The sequence below is a fragment of the Vanellus vanellus genome, assembly GCF_965231255.1.
Source record: "Vanellus vanellus genome assembly, chromosome: 2".
In the NCBI taxonomy this organism is placed as follows: Eukaryota; Metazoa; Chordata; class Aves; order Charadriiformes; family Charadriidae; genus Vanellus; species Vanellus vanellus.
In genome coordinates, this window is record NC_138906.1 from 129,665,299 (window position 1) to 129,687,050 (window position 21,752).

A 21,752-nucleotide genomic window follows, 5' to 3' on the forward strand; every position below is an offset into this window, starting at 1 on the left:
GTAATTAATATACTTGTGGGTTTTTTTATATATTTGATCAGAGAAATGGGTCCTTCTGTCTGCCCTGAAATCTAAAAAGTAAGACTAGAATAGATTTGCTAGTCCAAAGCAAGTCAAGCTATTGGTATCCTTGGCAGACGTCAATTTAATCTGTTCTGAAGTCCTCTAATATTTCACAGGCTCTTCAGAGCAGTCTGTTGCAGTGCTTTGGTATTTGTTTTGTTGTCATCTTTCCCCTCGGCTACCTAGCAAGAATCTTCTTTGCTGCAATAAGTTTTCCAGTCTTCGCTGCTTTAAAGACTTAAGTCTTTTGAAGTTTTGCATATAGTTCATATTTCTGGACATGTGAGTTCTTATATATCTCGCCTTGATTTACTGCATGTCTTTCTTGAAGGGTGGTTGTGGTGGGTTGACCTCAGCCGGCAACTAAGTGCCGATTCAGTTGCTCCCTCACTCTTCCTGTCCAGCAGGATGGGGGAAAGAAACAGAAGATCCAAGGCAAGAAAAACTCGGGGGTTGAGATGAAGAGTTTAATAAATGAAGGAAAGAGGTGGAGGGAAAGAGTGGTGGAAAGGCAGTCACAACTTCCCACAAGCAGATTGATTCCCAGTCAGTCTTTTAGCAACAGCTACTTTGGAAAGACTACCCTTTAGTTTTTATTGTTGAGCATGTTGTTGTATAATATGAAATATCCCTTAAGCCAATTCTGTTCAGCTGTCCTGACTGTGTCCACCCCACCCCTCAGCCCCCCGCCCACCGGATTTTGCCTACCCAAAGCCTAATCGCTGCCAGAGGCAGAGTAAGAAAGAGAAAACCTTGACACTGTGTAAGCACTGCTCAGCAGTAGCTAAAACACTGGTATGTTATCAACACTGTTTTAGACACAAATCCAAATCGCAGCACCATACAGGCTGCTGTAAAGAAAGCTAACTCCATCCTAGCCAGAACACAGTACAGTGGTGGACAAAGAGCTCCAGCTGAGATGTTAGTGCTGTGTAAAGCAGAAAGGTTGCTTCACATGTCTTTCAGGCCCATACTCTGTTTATACATCCCCACTTACTAACCTTTTTTTATAATAGCGTGATGTAGTTCAGCTTCTCATATGGTAGAAAACTGATGAGGTGTTCTTTTAGTGGTAACGCCTTCTAGTTTTGAAATATTTAGTATTTTTTGAAAAGTTATAGTTAGAGTAACAAACATCTTTCAGTGACTTTATTCTGGTTTGTTACTATCTGATTCTAACATTAGCACCTCTCTCCATGTCAAAAAATATGTACTAGTGAATGAGTTGTACAGTACCTAATGCATCTCTGATTATCAGGAGGAAAATGAGCATAAACTTCTTTGTCAAAAAAGTTCAAATAGAATCTTCTCCTTCTGATGATAGGGGTGAGTGATTGTGTGTATGTACTAGCTTTCTAATTCTTATGGAAAAGCTTTAGGATGTAATCCTTCTTGGTGACAATGAAATGCATTCCTTAAGTAGTATTCTCGGTCAACACTAAAAGAAGTGGCAGGATCCAGAATAGTTACAGCTGAAGAAGCAAAATCTTAATCTTTGAGCCACTAAAAATAAGAAGAAATAGTAGTCATGGTAGGTGAAAGATAAAACTTTGTGGACAAAAAGAGAGACTATTTTCATTTTAATGCTGATTCTGGACTGTCCAGTATCAAAAAAAATGTGAGAACAAGGAAAGAAATCATGTGGAATGGGCAACATTTGAAGAAAGAACAAGTACGCAAAACGGGTAAATCTAGCAAGCCTTCAGTACTTGATTTAAGGACTTGGAAGAAATAGTTTTGTGAGTGCCTGAGGATGCAGAAACTAAACAGGAAGAACAAGATTTGAAGTAATTGAGCCAAAATTAGATTACATTTAAGTAGAAGAAATCTGTGGCCCTGTGTCTACAAATGTTATCTTATGTGGTGGTGGCAATGGAGAACATTTTTACTGGCTTCTTTGGGAAACTAAGGGCTAAGAAAGTAATACTGTTGAATTTTTGCATTTATGGAAATACACTCGATGTAAAAAGCTGGACGTTGCAAGTCTCTGAATTTGCATCTGGGTTGTTAGATGTTTTCAAAAGAATTTGAGTTAAAAGTGTTGAAGTGGAAACTTTCTTCTACTTGCTTAGGTTTCAGATAAATGCATTTAGTTTGAGTCTTGGAATGCTTATCTTTTCCAAAATTACTAGACTTTTTAGGTAGAACTACTGGGGTCAAAGGGGCTCTCTTTAATTGCATGGAGGTTATTGAGGGATGAGGGGGAAAAAAAGCTATGGGGTTTGGGGTGGAAAGAATATCCCCTTAATTATTCAACAGCATTTTTAATCCATGCTGATAAATCACTGGTGACTATAGTGTATCATGCATGAGTTATGTAGTTAACCGTTACAGTGTCAGGATACCTGTAGAAATCTTTAAAATCAAATGTCTGTATAAGATACAGCATCAGTAGTGTTGAAAGAGCAGGTGATTTTACTTGAGAGAAGGGTATAGCTCCAGAGCAAGATGATAGATGTAGATTCTGACTAGCAGCAAGGGCTTATGCAAACAAAAGTTTACATTATTACAGCTTCAGAAATATTTAGGAATTATCTGCAACTATTAGGCCTCTGTTCTTTTCTCAACTCTATATTTAACAAAGTCTTATAGAATAAAACTAACATTTAAGATTAATTTTTAATTCAGTTATCAGCCTTCTGTCCTTCTTGCCCATCAATAGGAAATATTCTTCAAAAAGGGCGCTTTGGTGAAAGACACTGTTACTGTAAGGCACATGCATGTGTGCATATGGAAATGCATAGATATAACAGGCTACAACATTCCCAGATAACAACTGATGTCTTGTTTCCTCTTTCCTTTCCCAAAAGAGGGATTTTATCATAGTGAAATCGTGTAGTTCACTAACAAAGCCTTGGCCTGCTGAATTTGTGCCTGTGTTGTGTTGCTTAGTGGTTGCTATACAAAACAAAGTAGTCATAGAAATGTATTGCTGGGGATCAAAGGAAGTAATGCAAGTATGATTTCCAGGAAAAGTGACAATGAGGAAGCTACACAATACCCAGTAATAAGGCTTAAACTATCCTTCGACCCATTTAACAGAAAGTTAGATCAAACCTTGAAGTATCTGTCCAATGTAAAATTAGGAAGAATATCCTAAGAATATGAGGGGTCTGTGTTGGGACCAATAGTGTTTCATATCTTCATTGACATAGACAGTGGGATCAAGTGCACCCTCAACAAGTTTGTCAATGACACCAAGTTGAGTGGTGCGGTTGACACACCTGAGGGAAGGGATGCTGTCCAAAAGGACCTGGACAGGCTCAAGAGGTGGGCCCAGATGAACCTCATGAGGTTCAACAAGGCCAAGTGCAAGGTTCTGCACTTGAGTAGGGGCAACCCCCAGTATCAACACAGGCTGGGGGATGAAGGGATTGAGAGTAGCTCTGCCAAGAAGGACCTGGGGGAACTGGTGGATGAAAAGCTGGACGTGAGCCAGCAATGTGCACTCACAGCTCAGAGGGCCAACCGTATCCTGGGCTGCGTCAAAAGAAGCATGGTACCGGGTTGAGGGAGGTGATTCTGCCCCTTTGCTCTGCTCTGGTGAGACCCCACCTGGAGTTCTGCATCCAGCTCTGGAGCCCTCAGCACAGGAAAGATAGGGAGCAGCTGTTGGAGCAGCTCCAGAGGAAGGCCGTGAATATGATCAGAGGGCTGGAACACCTCTGCTATGAGGACAGGCTGAAAGAGTTGGTGTTATTCAGCCTGGAGAAGAGAAGGCTGCAGGGAGACCTTATTGTGGCCTTTCAGTACTTCAAGGGGGCCTACAGGAAAGATGGGGACAAACTTTTCAGCAAGCATGTTGCAATAGGACCAAGGGTAATGGCTTTAAACTAAAAGAGAGAAGGCTTAGACTAGATATAGGGAAGAAATTTTTTATGATGAGGGTGGTGAAACACTGGCACAGGTTGCCCAGAGAGGTGGTAGATGCCCCATCCCTGGGAACATTCCAGATCAGGTCGGATGGGGCTCTGAGCAACATGATCTCGTTGAAGATGTCCCAGCTCACTGCATGGGAGGTTGGACTAGATGAACTTTAAAGGCCCCGTCCAACCCAAACCATTCTGTGATCCATTTTTCCTGGCCAAACATGTTTTGCAGTTTAAGTGTTGGGTTTTTTTCTTATTACAGAGCTGTTTTTCAAACTTTGCTTTCTGAATCTGTGGCAGAAGTACTCATGGCAAAAGAATCAAGACTATTAAGGGTTTAGAAATAACCATCTTGGATTGTTCATGGAAGCCCTTCCTCAAATGGCTTGAATCCTGTAGTCCTCTGTAGCCTACCTCAGTATGTGGAAGCAGTCTATCTCATAAACATAGATGGTTCATTGAAACACTAGTCCCCAGAATTTTATTTATAAAATTTTGTATTTATTTATTTTAACATAAATGTTTTAATGCATGTTTTTAGAGTAGAAAATGGGGTAAACTCATCTGCTTTAGTTCTTTAGGATGGCTGCTTCTATCAGTAATTTCTGAGGTAGTAAGGAAGGCTTCCCAGGCAATTCTAAAAATCTTCTGAAGTAATTCATGGAAAAAAATAAAATTTCAGAAATGTTCTGAATTAAATGGCTCTGCTTTGTGAAAAAGCAAGGTTGCAGCAATCTTAAATATTTTATTTTCTTGAACTGCTCCCACTGCATTTTCAAGTCTTTTTAGTTTATAGAAGATGGATTGATTCTTACATATCCCCTGGTTGACATGAGTAAGTCTCACCACTGTTCAACTTGCGTCCTGCAGGTATAAAGAAACCCTATAGCTAGTGCTTTTTACCTATTTTAATTATTCTTGAAACACTGTTAGCTATACAGGTTAGTGTATTGGTCTCAGTCCCACACAGTTAGTGGATTACCTAACCAAATTCCACATTTTCTGAACAGCTACTTGGTAGGGACATTGCCTTGTATGCTATCAAATTTGTCCTATTACCTTGGGACGCTTAGGCTGCTTACCATGTGAGCATTTCTACAGCATCTGGTTCAAGATCTGGTATGCGTTTAACTTAATATTGTCTCTAGTCTATGTCCAGACTAACACCTGGCCCTGCTGCAGCAGGGCTAGTAACTGTGTGGCTCTTGTACGCTGAATACCAAGTTCTCATCACTGAGGAATTCAGGAGGGGCAATGTGGCAGTACGAACTGGTGGTGCTACCTAAATTAACAGGCAGATCTGCATGGTGAAGCGCAAGCGGGTAGCCATCAAAGTCTTGCAGTCCTGGTCACAGCCACTCAGTGTACAGACTACTTGCATTTCATGCAGATGTAATACTGAAACACAGCAGCCCATGGGTGTGTGTCTCCTGTGTTGTGCCAGAAGCAGTTACATGGCCAGAGGAGACTTTTTTTTTTTCTAATGGATTTTTTTATCTCTTGAAAAGACATGTTTCTCTGCATCAAGAGTGACAAGACAAGCCTGTAGACTTCGTTTTGATCAGTTTGACATTGTTTCTGATACAACTTTATCTTACCTTGCATCATAAATGGCTGTTGTAGATGTTTGCAAGCTAATGGCAGTGGGTGTTGTCTACCTTGACTTGAGCAAGGCTTTCGACACTGTCTCCCACATCATCCTCACAGGCAAGCTTAGGAAGTGTGGGTTAGAGGAATGGACAGTGGGATGGATTGAACAGTGGCTGACAGATAGAGCTCAGAGGGTTGTGGTTAGTGGTGCAGAGTCTAGTTGGAGGTTAGTAACAAGTGGTGTTCCCTGGGGGTCACCTGGTACTGGGTCCAGTCCTGTTCAATATATTCATCAATGACCTGGATGAAGGGATAGAGCAAACTTGCTGATGGTACACAAAACTGGGAGGGGTGGCTGACACACTGGAAGGCTGTGCTGCCGTACAGCGTGACCTGGACAGGCTGGAGAGTTGGGCAGAGAGGAACCTAATGAAATTCAACAAGGGCAAGTGTAGGGTACTGCACCTGGGGAGGAATAACCCCATGCGTCAGTACAGGTTGGGGGCTGACCTCCTGGAGAACGGCTGTGTGGAAAGGGACCTGGGAGTCCTGGTGGACAACAGGATGACCATGAGCCAGCAATGTGCCCTGGTGGTCAACAAGGCCAATGGCATCCTGGGGTGAATCAAGAAGAGTGTAGCCAGCAAGCTGAGGCAGGTCATTCTCCCCCTCTACTCTACCTTGGTGAGGTCACATCTGGAGTATTGTCCAGTTCTGGGCTCCCTAGTTCAAGAAGGACTGGGAACTGCTGGAGAGAGTACAGCAAAGGGCTACAAAGATGATTAGGGGGCTGGAGTATCTTTCTTATGAGGAAAGGCTGAGGGACTTGGGTCTTTTTAGTCTAAGAGAAAAGAAGACTCAGGAGGGATCTTATCAATACTTAAAAATACATAAAGGGAAGGTGCCAGGGGGATGAGAACAGTCTTTTTTTTCAGTGGTGCCTAGTGTTAGGACAAGAGGTAATGGGCACAAAGTTGAATGTAGGAAGTTCCATCTTAACGTGAGGAGGAACTTCTGTACTCTTGAGCATGGCAGAGCATTGGAACAGGCTGCCCAGAGAGGGTGGTGGAGTCTCCCACACTGGAGTCATTCAAAACCCACCTGGACACTATCCTGTGCAACCTGCTGTAGATGACCCTGCTCTGGCAGGGGGGTTGGACTAGATGATCTCCAGAAGTCCCTTTCAACCCTGACTATTCTGTGATTCTTTATATGAACAAATCGACTTCTGTTGTTAATGGCATTTAAGCTTTTTCCCTTGCTTAAACCCGATTTCCACCACCGTGTAATGCCTTAGTCAATCTGTAGCTGTAGCAGTACATTGGCCTCTTCAGTGCTTGGGTCTTAAGACAGTTTAAAAATGTTCATTGTGTTCTTCAGGACTGTCTTGTAACCTACATCTTGGATAGAAATGTTTAGCTGTGGAGAATATCCTGTTAGCTGTTTATCTTGTGCAAGGCTGTTAGGGAATGTTTGTACCCTGTTTGCACAATAGGTAATTGGTAGTTGGGAGTGGGAAGTAGATGTACAGTCCTTCTTTGTAGTTTCTGTGGATGCTTCTAAGAATTTGGTGCAGTCACAAACGTAAATTGTTGTGTTTGATATGGGATGGGATTAGGTGTTTAGTTTCCAAATCATTGGGATGATAGCAGGATTATTGGGGGGGAGGTTAAGCACAGGAGATATAATTTGACTGCGGTGCAAGGCCAGTTATACTAGTCTCTTCAGCAGTATCATTTTTATTTAAACAAGGGGGTTGTTGATTTCCTTTTAGCCTGTGTCTCGGCTATCAAGCTAGCCAGCTATCAAAACATAATGGAATTTTTGTGCTTTTTTCCTCAGTGATTTCTAAGCTGTATCACTAGCGCATTTCTTTCTTTACAATTCTGTTTCAAAGAAAAAGAAAGAAATCTTGACTATGTTTTGGAGATGTTCAGTAATGTACACTCTGAGCATGGCTTTCGGCATTCTCCCAGTAGAGTGCATAGTTAAATTTGACCTGAAACATTGAACTTGTTTTTAATTTATGGTGAAAGGAATCTAGTGTTAAATTTTAGAATCGTGGTTGTCATATCTGTTCTGCTTTCTTGAACTGTGGATGGGGGATGTACGCTCTGAAGTACTGTTTGCAGAATTCGGTGTCGCATATGTTGTTGGTGGGTTTTTTCCCCAAGAAAGCACTGTGATGCCTATCAGTAGGCTTTTCACTTGTATATGCCTAAGTCTGAGGTCCAAACCCCAGGCATATTTGCACTTGTTTTAGTCATAACATCAGTTACTTTCCCACCTTGCATTAAAACTACACATAAGACACATTAACAATTTTATCACACTTGTTTTTTCATTGGTAATTCAACAACAGTATATGACTGTTAATTGTAGTCTCACCTGAAATGTGCAGTTCAGACCTTGCTGATAGCTTTCTGCTTGGGCAGTGTCTAACACTTGTAGAGGTTGAATAGAATCACCTGCATAAACTCGGGGTGACCGTGCAGTCTCCTACAGCACACAGCACTTACCTTTGTGTCCATGGAATATCATTCCTTGGAATCCATTTACATGCACTGATTCTTAAGAAGTAAAGATACCTAGCTGTATTTGGGAAGCCAGAATAACTTTGTGCATTCTTCTCACACTCCAGACTGCTACTTTTAGTAATGATTAATGTGATCAACCTTCAGCAAGAGAGTTGTCTGGATACTGGTCAAACCAGTACTAGACACCATCACTATTCAGAAGCTGATCTCACTTGAGTTGTACTGGGTGGGAGTTGGTTTTAGTAAGTTGTTTCCCATATGGAGGGGATTATATAGCCCTATGCCAAGCTTTCATCCTAAGAGTATTGTCTTTGTTATTCCAAGTTGTCTGCACATAAGTAGAATGCAATAATGGAATCATTATTTAGGATTAAATCTGAGTAACGGTTTTAACTGAGCAATGGAGCACTTCTGTTACATGTAGCTGGATGGTCATTCAGTGGTTTTGTTTCAGCTGTAACTTAATTTTGTCTTCAGGCAGCTTCTTTCATACTTTTGCTTAAATGGATAATGAACATTCAAAACCCCTGTAGCTTCAACAGTAGTACTACTCGGTCACAGATAAGGGAAGGAAGATGGCCTTTGTAATATTCTGAAGGGTTAAAATGAAAATCTTATGGAAGATGAGGTTCTTGGCTGAGTAGTTGCTGGTAAACAGTTGTTTGACTTGGTAATATAGTTAGCAGGGATTTAGTTAATAAACTGTGAAAATCTTAGGCTGTTAATAGCATTCATAGTACCATTAAGTGACACACAAGATGTAATCTGACTAGAACTCTAGAACTTGCAGAAGAGCAGGATTTCTAGTTCATGAGAGTTAAAAAAAAAAAAAAAAAAAAAAAACCAAACAAAAAAAAAAAACACCAACCCCAGAACATTAGGTTTACCTTAACTTTTATCAAAACCAGTATTCCTTCAAGTTCTTTGAAATCTTAGTTCTGTGACCTCTCAGCTATATGAAGCTGGCACTTTAGCCAGTTTCTTCCATGAGAAAATAAGAGAGGTGAAGCTCATGTCAGTTTAGCTGTGTGAGAGAGAAGGAGCAGGACACCAGGCTCCAGTGCAGTGCACAGCTTGTACTTCCTTGTGGCAAACCCTTGGACTGTGCCTCAACTGCACAGCAAGGAACACTGGCTCTGCCACAGTTCTTGACACTTCTGGGCATCCCAAGACATAGTCAGAATTAAAAGTCTTGGTTAATCAAGGGGTTCAGGCTTTATAGAAGAGCATGAAAAGTATGATATGGCTGCCGGCTGAGCTGTAGATTCTGCTGGAGGGATGGATCCTTACTTCTGGGGGTTTATCTTTTTTCATGAGGTGCGCTGTCCTTTGTAACTGTTCAGCAGCAACTGCAGCACTTCTCAAGACACTTGGAGCTCTAGTAACGTGCATCTTCTCAGTAAGCTTGTCAGAAAGATTGCACTTCAATTGATACATATCAACAAATTGCTGTCAAGTTCTTTTTTGTGCCTGTGCACCTTTACTTCAAATATAAGGCTACAAATGTGTTGGGGTGCTTTTGGGGGTATAGGTTCATTATAGCACACCTTCCTAGTGCTTGATAATTAACCTCTCTGTAGCCTGTTCAGTGTCCTAGGTTTCTTCCTGAAGGATCATTTAGTTGTGGAAAGTATTGTCTTACTGTGCATGAAACAGCTGCACAGAGCTTTGGGATCTCACTCTATTATAAAGTGGCCATCCAGCACCGCTTATACACTGGGATGGTGAATGCTCTAGGGGTAAATCCATTTGTGGTCCGTGTTGTTACTGTTTCTAAAGGCATTCTTTAATACTAGAGTAATCTTAACTATATTGTATCTTACTGTGTAAAGATAAGATAGGAAATGGGGAAGGAGGAGGAAATTCTAGGTGTTGGCTGACCACAGAGGTGAGCATCATGCTTTAGAAATCGTATTTAACCTTTAAGCATTCTGATTTAATTGTAAGGAAGCATCCAGAAATAATGACCCGTCTAATTTGTATTTCAAAGCACTAAATTTAAGTTTAATATTGCCACCAGAGGGCAGCATGTTACATGAGCTGGCAGCGCAGAACCTGTTATCTTCTGATTTTAAGCAAAGATGAACTTGGAAGATCTGAGTTTTGAAAAGTATCAGTGATTCATTTAGAAGTTTTTCCTGTTATGTTCAGCTTGTAGCTAAATCCTGTAATACATGTCATGGCATTAGCTTTCTGAGAAAGAGAAGTGATGTTACTGACATCTGCCAAGTGAAAACTAAATGTAGCTGTTCTATAACTTGCATTCTGGTGCCCTTAGTTTATTATTACTCCTGCATACAACTTCCATAAGACAGAGGTATCAGGAACTTATTCCCTTACTTCCTGCATTGTTTTTACCAGTTACAGAATTCATTCTTCCTGGTTTTGTCTCAAAGGTAATAAACCTACATTACTTGTTTACTTTGTATGACAAAATGGGTGTCAAAGTTGATTTAATTCTGCATTCAGTATTTTTAGGATTAATTTATCTTAAATGCAGCATCTGTACTGTTTGGTAGTTGAGTTTGTGTTTTGGGTTGTTTGGGGTTTGGTGGGGTTTTTTTCTTTGTTTTATTTTGGGTTTTGGTTTTGGGGTTTTTTTTTGAGGTGAGCATTGAGACCTGACTTCTTCATCCCCATGTAGCAATATGGTCTAGGTAACTCCTTACACAAATCTTCTAAAGTGATATTCTACTGGTATATTGTGACTCAAACCTCCTTCATTAGCTTTGCAGTAGGTGCAGGTGTGACACAAAAGGGTGATCGCATCCTACAAGACTCGCTTTTCCACTTTGTACAGTACTGTAATTTTCCTCGGCAGGGTATTACTATTATTTGAGAAACTACTTACAAAGGGAATACAATTGAGAAACATGTTATATTAAAACAAATCACTGAATAATTTGTATACAACCTTTTTTTTAATGCTGTGGTACTGATACATTCTGTAGTCTCATGCATAAAAGCATCAGTAATTTGCGATTTAGAAAGACTAAAACCAAAAGTTAAACATTAAATGTAGACATTTTCCTGAAGTTACATTGCCTTCTTTAATTTTCCTGGAATCTAGTCTAGAATTTTTATATTTATAAGTCTAACATACTGTTTTTGCAAAAGTCTCTCCCTTTTATGAGTAATGGAGGTACTGTGTACTAGGGCCTTGCCATCTTTCAGGTGATTGAGTATAAATACAGATGAATCTGTTACTGCCTCTCCTGGGGTGGTGAAAATAAAAGCTGGACCTGAGCTGATTTGGGGTGGAGGTGCTCGAGTATCTTCATATGGTGCTTCAGTAACAGCAGTGTTACGGGAATGTACAGTGCAACCGCAGCAGGTTTGGTTGGCAGCCAGCAGAGTCCATGTGGGCTTACTGGTTGAGGTCTTGTGTTGTGTGGAAGTGGCTGAACTGCACCTGGATCCAAGTTGGCGTGTGAAGGGCTACAGCTGTGTTCTTGCAGGCTCCTGCACATGGTCTAATAAATCCAAACTGGATTTGAGGGGAAACCGCTCTTGTCTGTCTGCATCCATGGCTCAGTTAATCTGCAAATAGGATAAACCGCCCATAAATAATTGAGAGTTTATAGTATACTGCATGTTCCAGATAAGAATTTGAACATGCAGTATAAAACAAGATTTTTAGAAGCCGTCAATTATACCAAGTTCACCTTCTTGTCCTTGCTAATTGGGGCACTAGCATGCAATACCAAAATCTGATATGATATTCTTAAAGTGAGTAGACTGCTGTTTTCAGTGAAGTTCTCAGGTGGTTATTTTGAGTCCGCTTACGCTTCAAAGCATAAGCGAACTTGGAATACATGGATGCAAGAAACAAACAAATGGAAGTCTCAAGGGATGAAAGTCTCTTTTCATGGCTGATTAGTAGTAATTTTTCAGAATCCATACCAACTGAAGAAAACATGAGGTAGATTTATTATGTGCTATATTCTTGTCAAACCATTGTTTTCAAATAGGAATTACTTATATGTGACCCAGTGCTGCCTGGCATTTTGCCACACAGAATAACAGTACATGTTTGTTTTAACAGTAATATGTGGCACACCAGAATCACTGATGGGAATGTGGTAGTCATAATATGTCTTTTCCAATACAACTGAAATGATAGAACTGAGATGAATGGAATACTTGGATTTTTCAGATCAACCGCTTCTTAGTCAATGTCTTTAATACCAACATAGACTGTACTGAACTAGTATCCTCTTTTGCTTTCTACAGTACATATGTAATAACTATGTTGAAGGGGCAGGATTGAGTGGTGTTAAATCACACTATATTTTCCAGTGCATTTTATTATTTTTTTGTGATGATAGATACATTCCTGTGGTGATCTGTTCTTGAGTGTAGCATCCAGAAGATATTTGATGCTCAGTTGTGTTAGTTTGGAGTTTGTAGTCTGTTAAAATTCTAGTTTTGTTGGTCTAAAGTAATTTTTATAGATCTAATGTAATACTCATGAAACTAATTCGAAGAGTCTAGGCGTACTTAGCCAACATCTTCTAGAATTGTTAGAAGTGCCAATTGTTAAGTGCTTGTTTAAATGAAGTTATCATAACACATTTTTAAGACTTCAAGTTCTGTTTAATGTCCCACTGAAACAGGTATCCTCACAGATTCCAGCTGTGTGAATTTCCAAAGGTTTTTACTTATACTTTTCAGTAGGCCCATGTATGAGGCCATTACAATAATTAGTGTGTTATCAGAAACCAAGATAAGCTTAAATTTTTTTTCTTACATTGAAAACTTGAATTTCTGAGGAATTTGAATCAATTCGTAGTTGGGCGAAAGCCAATTTTTCTCCTCAACTCTAACGCGTGTTTGAAAAACGAACTCACTTCCTAAGTGCCTTGTGAATCTGCAATGATTAATTCTTCTCATTATTTTGCTGCAAATTCTCATGACCCTCTGTGATGATTCGATCACCCACTTAGAGTTTATGCATATTCATATCTTTCCGCTCCTGCCGCAGTCGTTCAAGTCTCCTTCACTGGCTGCGGTGTGTGCTTGGTGCAGTAATTGAGCTGCAGTAGATTGATTACTCTGGGGAGCTGTAAGGCCTTTAAAGGTGAAAACATATCAGTCCTGTTAATTAGGAAACAAAGCTCTGGTGGCAAGTTCAGCAGTCAAATGCTTCCAGTGTAGAAATGAGGAAAGGTATGATTTGTTCCTCTCCATGAACCCTGTTTACTTTTTTATATTTGAATTAGATCTGTATTTGCTGTAATAGGCTTGTGCAGAAGATAGCGTATCTTGTATGATTGCATGGCGTTGGTATTTTGAAACAAAAAGAACTATATGTTTGATATTGATTGTAATTATTAGCTGTTGTTAATCACCTCTTAAATTATACATTATTTTAGGCATTACTTGACCTATAAAGTTAAATGAGAGATGAAAAATGGAATCATTGATTGTAAACTTTTAACCAAAAACGTTTACATCATTCACTTTTTCAGACCTGAATGTCAGTCTTTGAATTCAAACAATAGATTTTCAGAAATCATAATAAAACCTGGGGCCTCTCCTTTCTACTATTAAGATGTCTATTGCCTATCGTGTGCAAGATTAATTAAAGAGAATACGTTCTTAAAATTAGGTGAATATTAAATGATAGCATAAGGTTTCATCCAGCAGACAGCATCCTTACATCATCATTGTAAGTACCCTGTGGTTTTATGTTGCTAAGCACTCTAATCTAGAGTGGCCTATTACAAAGATATTAAGGGTAGGGGAAACCATCTGCCACACAATCTATCCATAAGGGTCAGAAATAAATAATTTAAAAGTAATTTATATATCTTAAAAACCACTTTTTCCCTGTAATTACTGGACAACAGATTGTAGAATACAGATGTTATGAAAACACTACTGTTTTTGTAAACAGCGTGTGATCCATTGCTACGTCAGGGTAGGTTATAGGATGCTGTTGTCATACCTGTTCCTGCTGAGGTCAGGAAGAAAAGTCTCGCTGAAACAACTGCACATGAGATTGGACTCCAATTAGTGCATCTTACACCAAAGGATATTGCATTCATTGTGGGTTTTTTTCCTCTCTATTTTAGGCATTTATTAACACTGCAAAGTCAATCTACGAGAAAATCCAGGAAGGAGTTTTTGACATTAATAATGAGGTAACTTTTAGTACTCTGAACACTTTTTGCTTGTTTGTTTGTTTAAATGTACAAAATTCACCTTCCCTAGAAGGCTGGACAGTAAAATATTTTGTCTGTTCCGTTTGGATATAGAATTGTCTGCCATTGTGATAAAAATGGATTAAAATAAGTGACCCTATCCATCCATGAAGCATCACAAAATAATATAAATCCCCAAAAGAGAAGAAAATCCACTTTCATCCACTTCTCCATATGGTGTCATCTGTTTTCAAAGATAATTTTCCACTATGTAAATGGGGGACCATGTTGATATGCCAGATGCACTCCATGAGCTGTCCAGTGTAGGGGAGGGATTGCTTTGAGAGTTACATAAAAGACTTTTGAAATGTTCCTGGTTTAGGTGGCTGGATTCTGTAGGGAATAAAAGATTAGCCATTTTGCCTATGCACATTACTGAAATTACAGATTATCAGGGCCTGTCACTTTGCTTGTTTGGGGTGGGGGTGGGGAGGTGGAGCAGGGAGCACTTTTGTAATGCAACAGCCTAGAAAGACCTATAATGTCTCTCTTCAGTTTTTAAGTTTATTGTGCTGTTGAAAATCTTGAGCAGTTAGAGAGGCTCACGGCCATAGAAAAAGCAGATTCAAATTCAGTGGTAGTAAATAGAAATATTAGGATCGTATAGAAATGTTGGGATCATGTAAGTTCTCGGTTAACATTTATGTGTTGTGACTTTCCATGTAAAAAAGTTTTTAAATTTGGTAGTGTGAAGTGGTCAGTCATTTCTGGTACCCAAGTTTTTTATCCTGCGAGTCCCTAAATATCATTGCTGAGGTGCTTAACGAAACCACATGTGGAAAGATATCTGCACTGCTGCTCTCTGTTCTGTCTGTTCTGTGAATAGGTGCATTCTCTGGGACTGTCTGACGCTTCTCTTAAAGCATGATAGTCCTTGCAGAATTGTTCAAAGACTGGTGAGGGAATTGGCAGGACTCAATTAAATAGCTTCACCTCTTTCTGCTTAGTATATTTCAACATGAGAGAATTTAGACTATTAAAAATATTGCTCTTATGACTTTAGAGAGGAAATAATGAGAAACCTCAGTAGTAGGCAAAGTATTTGCATTAGGAAACTTGTAGCTAAATAAGACTTGAATAGAAATCCTTCAAAGACAGTAATTCTGACTGGAAAGTGTGTATGCATAGACAGTGTTTTGGTGAAACACTTCATAAATTCAGTTTAGTTATGAAACCCTTAATTTTCTTTAACATTTTTCCTAAAGAAGATACACTCAGTAGTACAATATAAATTGGACAGTAGTCAGTGTCTAAAAAAGCATGCTCATTGTATCTGTCGAGTTTCATATAGTAGCTGACTGCTTTACTGTGCCTTATGGAGCTTTGATTGCAATATGCTGTCAAGAGCCAACAGTCCGTGCTATTTATTTGGCTTTATGCCAAGTCTGGCTCCTTGATTCCTCAAGAAGTTGCTATCAGCCCAGAGGGGGCAAAACCAATGAGCCATAGGGCATGCTTTTTATTAAAGAGGAGTCAAAGAGCGAAAAGAAACCACATCAGCTGCTGTCAATACTGAGCTAGTGCCAGAAACCCCAAGGCTACTACTGTTGCAGAACAACTGCCAAGCACTATAAATCTGAGATTTACTGTGACGCAAAGTTTCCTTAAGAGCTTAATTTCTGAAGCTACTGTATTACTTTTCTCAAAGTGCTGTATTTTTAGGTAAAATCCACTTGAGGGAGTGAGGGTTAAGATATAAGTGTGATTTTGATGAATGAAAGAGCTACGCTGTGTGTGGGTTCTTGGCAAGTAGCCATGTCTTTCGGGATCATAGAAATTATTGATGACACAGAACACTCGTATGCCCTTAGCCTCTACAGCTGATTCAACACAGAAAGAAATGCTGTCTAGAGAGGAAAAGTTTTATATTAAACTATTAAAGTAATGGATGTTTTGGTGAGAGGGGAGAGGTTATATGTTCCCATCAAATGCTGTGTATTTCTAAAGCCTTATGCCAAGTAGTATTCGAACACAATTATTGCTCTGTGTTTTTGTGTTAGGAGTTTACAGTACAGAGTTTACATAGAGATAAAAGTTTAATGAGAAGGAAAGCATCCTTTAAATTGTATTTAATCGCTAAGGACGTATTACTAAAAAGATATATAAACTTTGCTGTATATTGCATACATTAGAACTTGCTATATGATCTTCTAAAAAAGAAAACAAACAAAAAAGCTTTTCAAGTCTATTGGTGTTGTAAAATAATTACACTGTGTATTAAACTTCATTTCAGGCAAATGGCATAAAAATTGGCCCTCAACATGCTGCTACTAACGCAACACTTGCAGGCAATCAGGGAGGACAACAAGCTGGAGGTGGCTGCTGTTGAGCCCATTTTTACTTTCTAGCTGCCTGGATGGGGCCTACTAACTTGTTTGTTCACCCTTCCCTCCCCCGCCCCGCTCGCCTCCACTTCGATTCAACTGAGACATGAAACTTGTAAGTTGGTTTCCTGTTGCAGAAGAAGACTTTATCCTTCAAATTCTTGTATAACTTTGAATAAATGGTTAATGTTCACTTCAAGACAGATTTTGGAGATTGTATTCATATCTATTTACATTTGATTTCTAGGTCAATTGATGTGATTATTTTTGTTAAATGTTGTCTTGTGCCCTTGACTACGAACTGAATTGTATTAAACACTACAAAGTCATCTGAGTATTTTAATCAGTTTGTGTAGTTAGGTTTCCCAGCTCCTGCGGTTACCTAATGTTTAATATTGTAGAGCTGTCCTCAAGTTTTTTGTCAATTTTCAAGGCTATAAAGAGAAGCGGAAGGACTCTTTTAATTCTGTATTTATCACTTTCTGTATATATAGTTTAATAACCTGCTTGGGTGTACTTGCCAAGCTAGAATTCTTTAATGCATTTGCATAAATTCTATACTACTTAGAGCTTGAAAACTACAGAAGCATTAATAGAAATTGCTTGGACGCTAAATTTTAAGCCTTTTTGACATTGTTAGCATGTTCATCCTCCCCTGTCATTATCCTGAAGTCCAAGAGAAATGCTTAATGTATATTACTAGAGGCTACATACGTGCTATCTATTTTAATGCCAAATGTTTGCTGTTTGTCCACAATTTCCACAGCACCTCTTCAGAAATGGATTAGCTGTTTGCCTTAACGAATACTATAGGTAAAAACAGAGTATGAATGAAAAGTAGAGGAGGAGTTGATTAAACTTAAAATGGCACATTATAAAAACGTTACTCTTTTCTTAATGTTATTTTCTTGTTTACCACTTGATTTCTAGGTATATTTTTCATGCAAGGACAGTTTTTCAACCTAAATGTACAGTGGTTGTGTAAAGTTTTCTTTTAGTGACAACTTGTAATCCTAAATATATGGTAAGCATCTTGTCTATTGTGAAGAGGGTGTGAAAATAAAATCTGCCAGTTTGGAAATCTTGATGAAAATCAAAACTAGAAATGCTTTGGTACTTATTACAGTGGTGGTCACGGCGGGGCGGGAGGATGTTTTGCAAGTGAAAGGTGCAAAACAAAATCCTGTGTGTAAGTGTTTATTTGTTCAAGTACAGAGTATTAATGTCACTTTTCCTACAAATGAGGAAACAACTGAGTTTCCATCTCATCCTATTTATATAAATTGCAGATAAAAGGGTGACTCTAATGCTAGGCCGTGCTTCATGTACCTTAAAAAAAAAATAAAAAATAAAAAATGGAGGGGGGACACACGAGGAGAATGGCTGCAAAACTTTTGTCTTACTGGACCAATACTGACTGCAACACAGCGTTGGGGGACATGGATCCTCATGTCATCCATTCTTATTGTCAGAAATTTAACATCGGAAGTGAATGCACTTCAGCCTGACAGGTGTAACACAGCAGTGGTTCTAAGATTAAATAAAGTTTAAAAAATGTGTGGAACCTTTTGTTTGTGTCTGGGGGAAAGGACAACTCATAAGGATTTATGTTGCTGACTTCAAATCTGTCTTTCACCTTCAGAAGCACTGTAAGCAATGTAATTAATTATTTTCAACAGTTTAAATTCAGGAGAGAGTACTCCATTTACATATTTTCAACTGTTAACTGTTTATTATGTTTAAATTTATAAAACCCAAAAACTCATTGCTTCAGTTGAAGTTTAGAAACTGTGTTGCATGACAGTAAAATCATAGGACTGAATTGCATTGATGCTGAGGGAAAACTGGCTTGTAGTAAGTACGGGAAGGAAGTAAGTAAGTAAGTCACGGGAAGGAATGAATGAACAGGAGTACTTGCTTGAATTAACTGCTTGAGGATTTTTCAGAACTGGCAACGTTACAGAACTCAGTTGTTTGAGATGAGGTAGGAAAAAAGCATGATCTTCTGTAGCAGCCTCAGATACCCTACGAACGGGAGTAAATTTCTCTTATCCATAAAAATTGCCCCTGTTTAAGGGAGCAGAGGGGGTGAATTTGTATCCTATCCTGAGAAGAACAAAAATGCGTGCTTTTTTTAAGTGGTGATGATTTACACAGCTAAAGTTCCTGACAGCTGCTCATTTTCTGAAAGCATGGAAGAGGTATAGAATTGACCAGGAACCTAGGGCTGTTACAGCAAAGAGCCACCTGTGCTTTTTTTGTGGGTGAGGGGCAGGGGGAATGTGCTGTGGCTTACTATAGTCATGTGTACATACTGGGTTTGGGGGTGGGTTTTTTTTGATCGTTTGGTTTGGGTTTGTGTGTTTTGGGTTTTTTTTTTATTCTGCTGGTTGGTCCTGGCTTACATGGCAGTCTTATGCTGTGCATTATGTTAAGAATCTGGTACTCTCGGAGAAGAGCTAGAGCAAAATTGAAGTTTCCTTGCATTCTGACTGACTTTTTGTCACAAGCTTTGTGCATATGTAATCCTTTTGTTGCCAATTAGTCTGTGTATTTTTGTTGGTTTTTGAGAAGCCCCTGATCCTATTTTATCCTATCAGAATTTGAAAATTATATAGCACAGAACCTAGCAGCAGGATTTACTTCTAGAGCACGTGCTTTACAAGGTTATTCTTTCACGGGCTTCAGTTTTACTTGTACCTGAGTGACTGATAACTTGCTGAGCTTCCACGTTGAATTCCAGTTGCTTTTATTGGCTACATTTTCATAACCAAAGAATTAAAATATTTAATTGCTCTCCAGCAACTTGCACAGCTGTTATACGTAATGTAAGACTGCTATCAATACTGAAAAATCATACCACGGTGCAGTTTCCCTGTACTTCCAGATTAGCATATGGTAAAAAGCATAGTTAACTTACAAAAGAGTATATTTGGAGTGACAGATCCTCCTAGCATGATTTTAAGACTTGCCTCTCTTATTTCTACTTAAAATGAGAAGCTCCAGGAATTTTGGCAGTCATTTAAGAAAGATTAACACTCCCCCTCAGTCTTATACCTGTGTGTTTCTGCTGACTTCAATCATTCTGATTTATTCTTGTGCAAGATCAGACTCAGCAGTGACTTAAGGTAAATGACTGCCAAAACACTTACTGATAAGCTGAAACAAGAAGAAGCTGTCTGAAGCTCCTGGCAGGCAGTGAGGGCTCCGTTCCCTGCTTGAGAGATGTCTCCTTTCTGCTGTGTAACGCTTTCTGTGATGCGAAGTTCATTGTGGTGTTGACTTAAAGAGCCTTCAACCACTATATTTCTGTATTGGTGGGACTAGTAGGGCACAGATCAGTTTTAGGTGAAGAGGCATACATTTAAGTTGGGAAAGTTATTTCTGCCTTAAGAGTTTACTTGGGAGTGTTTGAGCACTAAATCTGGTCTTGGGAAGAAAAGAAAAGCTTTTATCAGGTTCTAAGTTACAGTTAAACTGAATCTGAGTGGGGGAAAAAAAAAGGGTATTAAAATAAACTTAGAAATACCAGAAGGCAATTTTCTGCATTAAAGGATTTTTTTAAAGTAATCATTCTATGAGGACACCCCAACATACCCACATTTTTCTCAAAGCTATTACCAGTGGGGTAGTGCTTTTGTAAACACTGAGTTAGCAATTACTCTTGTTGGACTGTTCTTTTGACACTGGATTGTCCTACAGCTTTCTTCGTAGTTGTTTGGGTGTTTTTTCCCTCCTAAATCAAGTTTCTCTTGTGTATTATCTCCTTTTTGTCTTGTCTGTTTTGGTATTCTTTCATGCAAACTGAATCCAGTGAGCAAAGTGCTGCTCTCCCTTTTCACCACTCCATGTGTGTTACACCTGCGCTAATGGGAACTTGGCCCGTATGGGGCATTTGCTTTGGGGATGGAAGGGGCGGACAGGGGGAAGTGGGATATACTATCTTGTTGCATCATATAAAATCAGGAGGGAAGTACTGCACACGTTCTGTTACTTGTTACACATTCTGCGTGTACTGGTTTGCATGTGTGGGGGAATATAATTTGCCTATTCCTCTCTCACTATTGCATGCAAGGAGATAGGGGAGAAGGAGGAAGACTAACAGGTTTTATTTGGGTATCTTAATAACTTTGCTGTTATCATACTTAACGATTTGTCTATACAATGTTCCTCCCCCTAGAATCTCTAGGTTTTCTTCTGCCATATTACTGCAGTGTAACTTTAACAGTATGCAGTGGTGATTTATTTTAATATGGTACTGAAATCTCCATTTGTAAATAATCCAGGCTGCTGCTGTGTAAGTAGCTGATGAAATGTCTTTACTGGGTCTGCTGCCTATGAAAGAAACCACAACATTAGGCAATAAAAACTACTAACAGAATGTTACGAAACCAAGACCATGAGAAAAAAGCAGCATGTTGTGGATCTATCATTTTTATTCTTGGGACAGATTTTATTATTTTTGGAACTATTACAAGACTTATGTTAAATATTGTGGATGATAAGAGGAAACAGACTCTTGGCAAACATGGAAAACCAATTACAGCATATTACCCTATTCCCCTTCCAATAAAGGAGGGGCTCAACTAAAAGTTTATTCTTTGCTTAGCAGCTGGAGGAGGAGGGGAGGAAAAAAAAAAAAGAAGTGTTCCTGCTTTAGGATTGGCTTGAGGAAAGAGATTGTTGCTGTAGCAATCTTACCACAGGCAATCCAGGCTGGAGAAGGCAAAACCAGTGTGCTGTGGTTGGGTTTACCCCAGTCTAAAGAAATACGCTATTGTTTTAGGAGCACTGATTAAAGAAATCACTATTCTATACTATCAGGTATACTTCTCACTTTAAAATAAATTTTAAAAAAGTGCGTTTGGTTGCAACCTTCAATACTGCAACTCTCCCTGTCATGGCAATGAGTATTTCCAAAAATTTGTTTTAACGAATAAACTGGAACATATATCTGATACTCAGACACAGCATTTAACTGTTACTTCCTATGGCTCTGTGTGATGTAGAGGTGAAATTAGGTGTACGGAAAACCTACTCAAAAGTTTATTTAGAGGCCAGTCTACTACAATGTCTGTATATCTATTGGAACTCCGATCCCAAATTACAGTTCTTGTAAAATTGTCCATGGCAGCGTGAATGTAGATGAATCTGTGTATGAGC

General features: G+C 39.1%; 2 protein-coding genes across 4 annotated transcripts in view; both read left to right on the forward strand.

The window, feature by feature from the left end:
• RAB2A (RAB2A, member RAS oncogene family) overlaps window positions 1–16,788 on the forward strand; it is a 48,366-nt gene extending 31,578 nt beyond the window's left edge. For all 3 annotated transcript variants that reach the window (XM_082498940.1, XM_082498942.1, XM_082498941.1), the window contains 2 exons: window positions 14,137–14,205; window positions 16,499–16,788. In XM_082498940.1, the coding sequence (XP_082355066.1) occupies window positions 14,137–14,205; window positions 16,499–16,594 (165 nt within the window). In that variant the 3' untranslated portion in view covers window positions 16,595–16,788. The remainder of the gene's footprint in view (window positions 1–14,136; window positions 14,206–16,498) is intronic.
• CHD7 (chromodomain helicase DNA binding protein 7) overlaps window positions 1–21,752 on the forward strand; it is a gene marked incomplete at its 5' end in the record, with an annotated part of 588,463 nt that overhangs the window by 496,811 nt on the left and 69,900 nt on the right. The window lies entirely within an intron of this gene.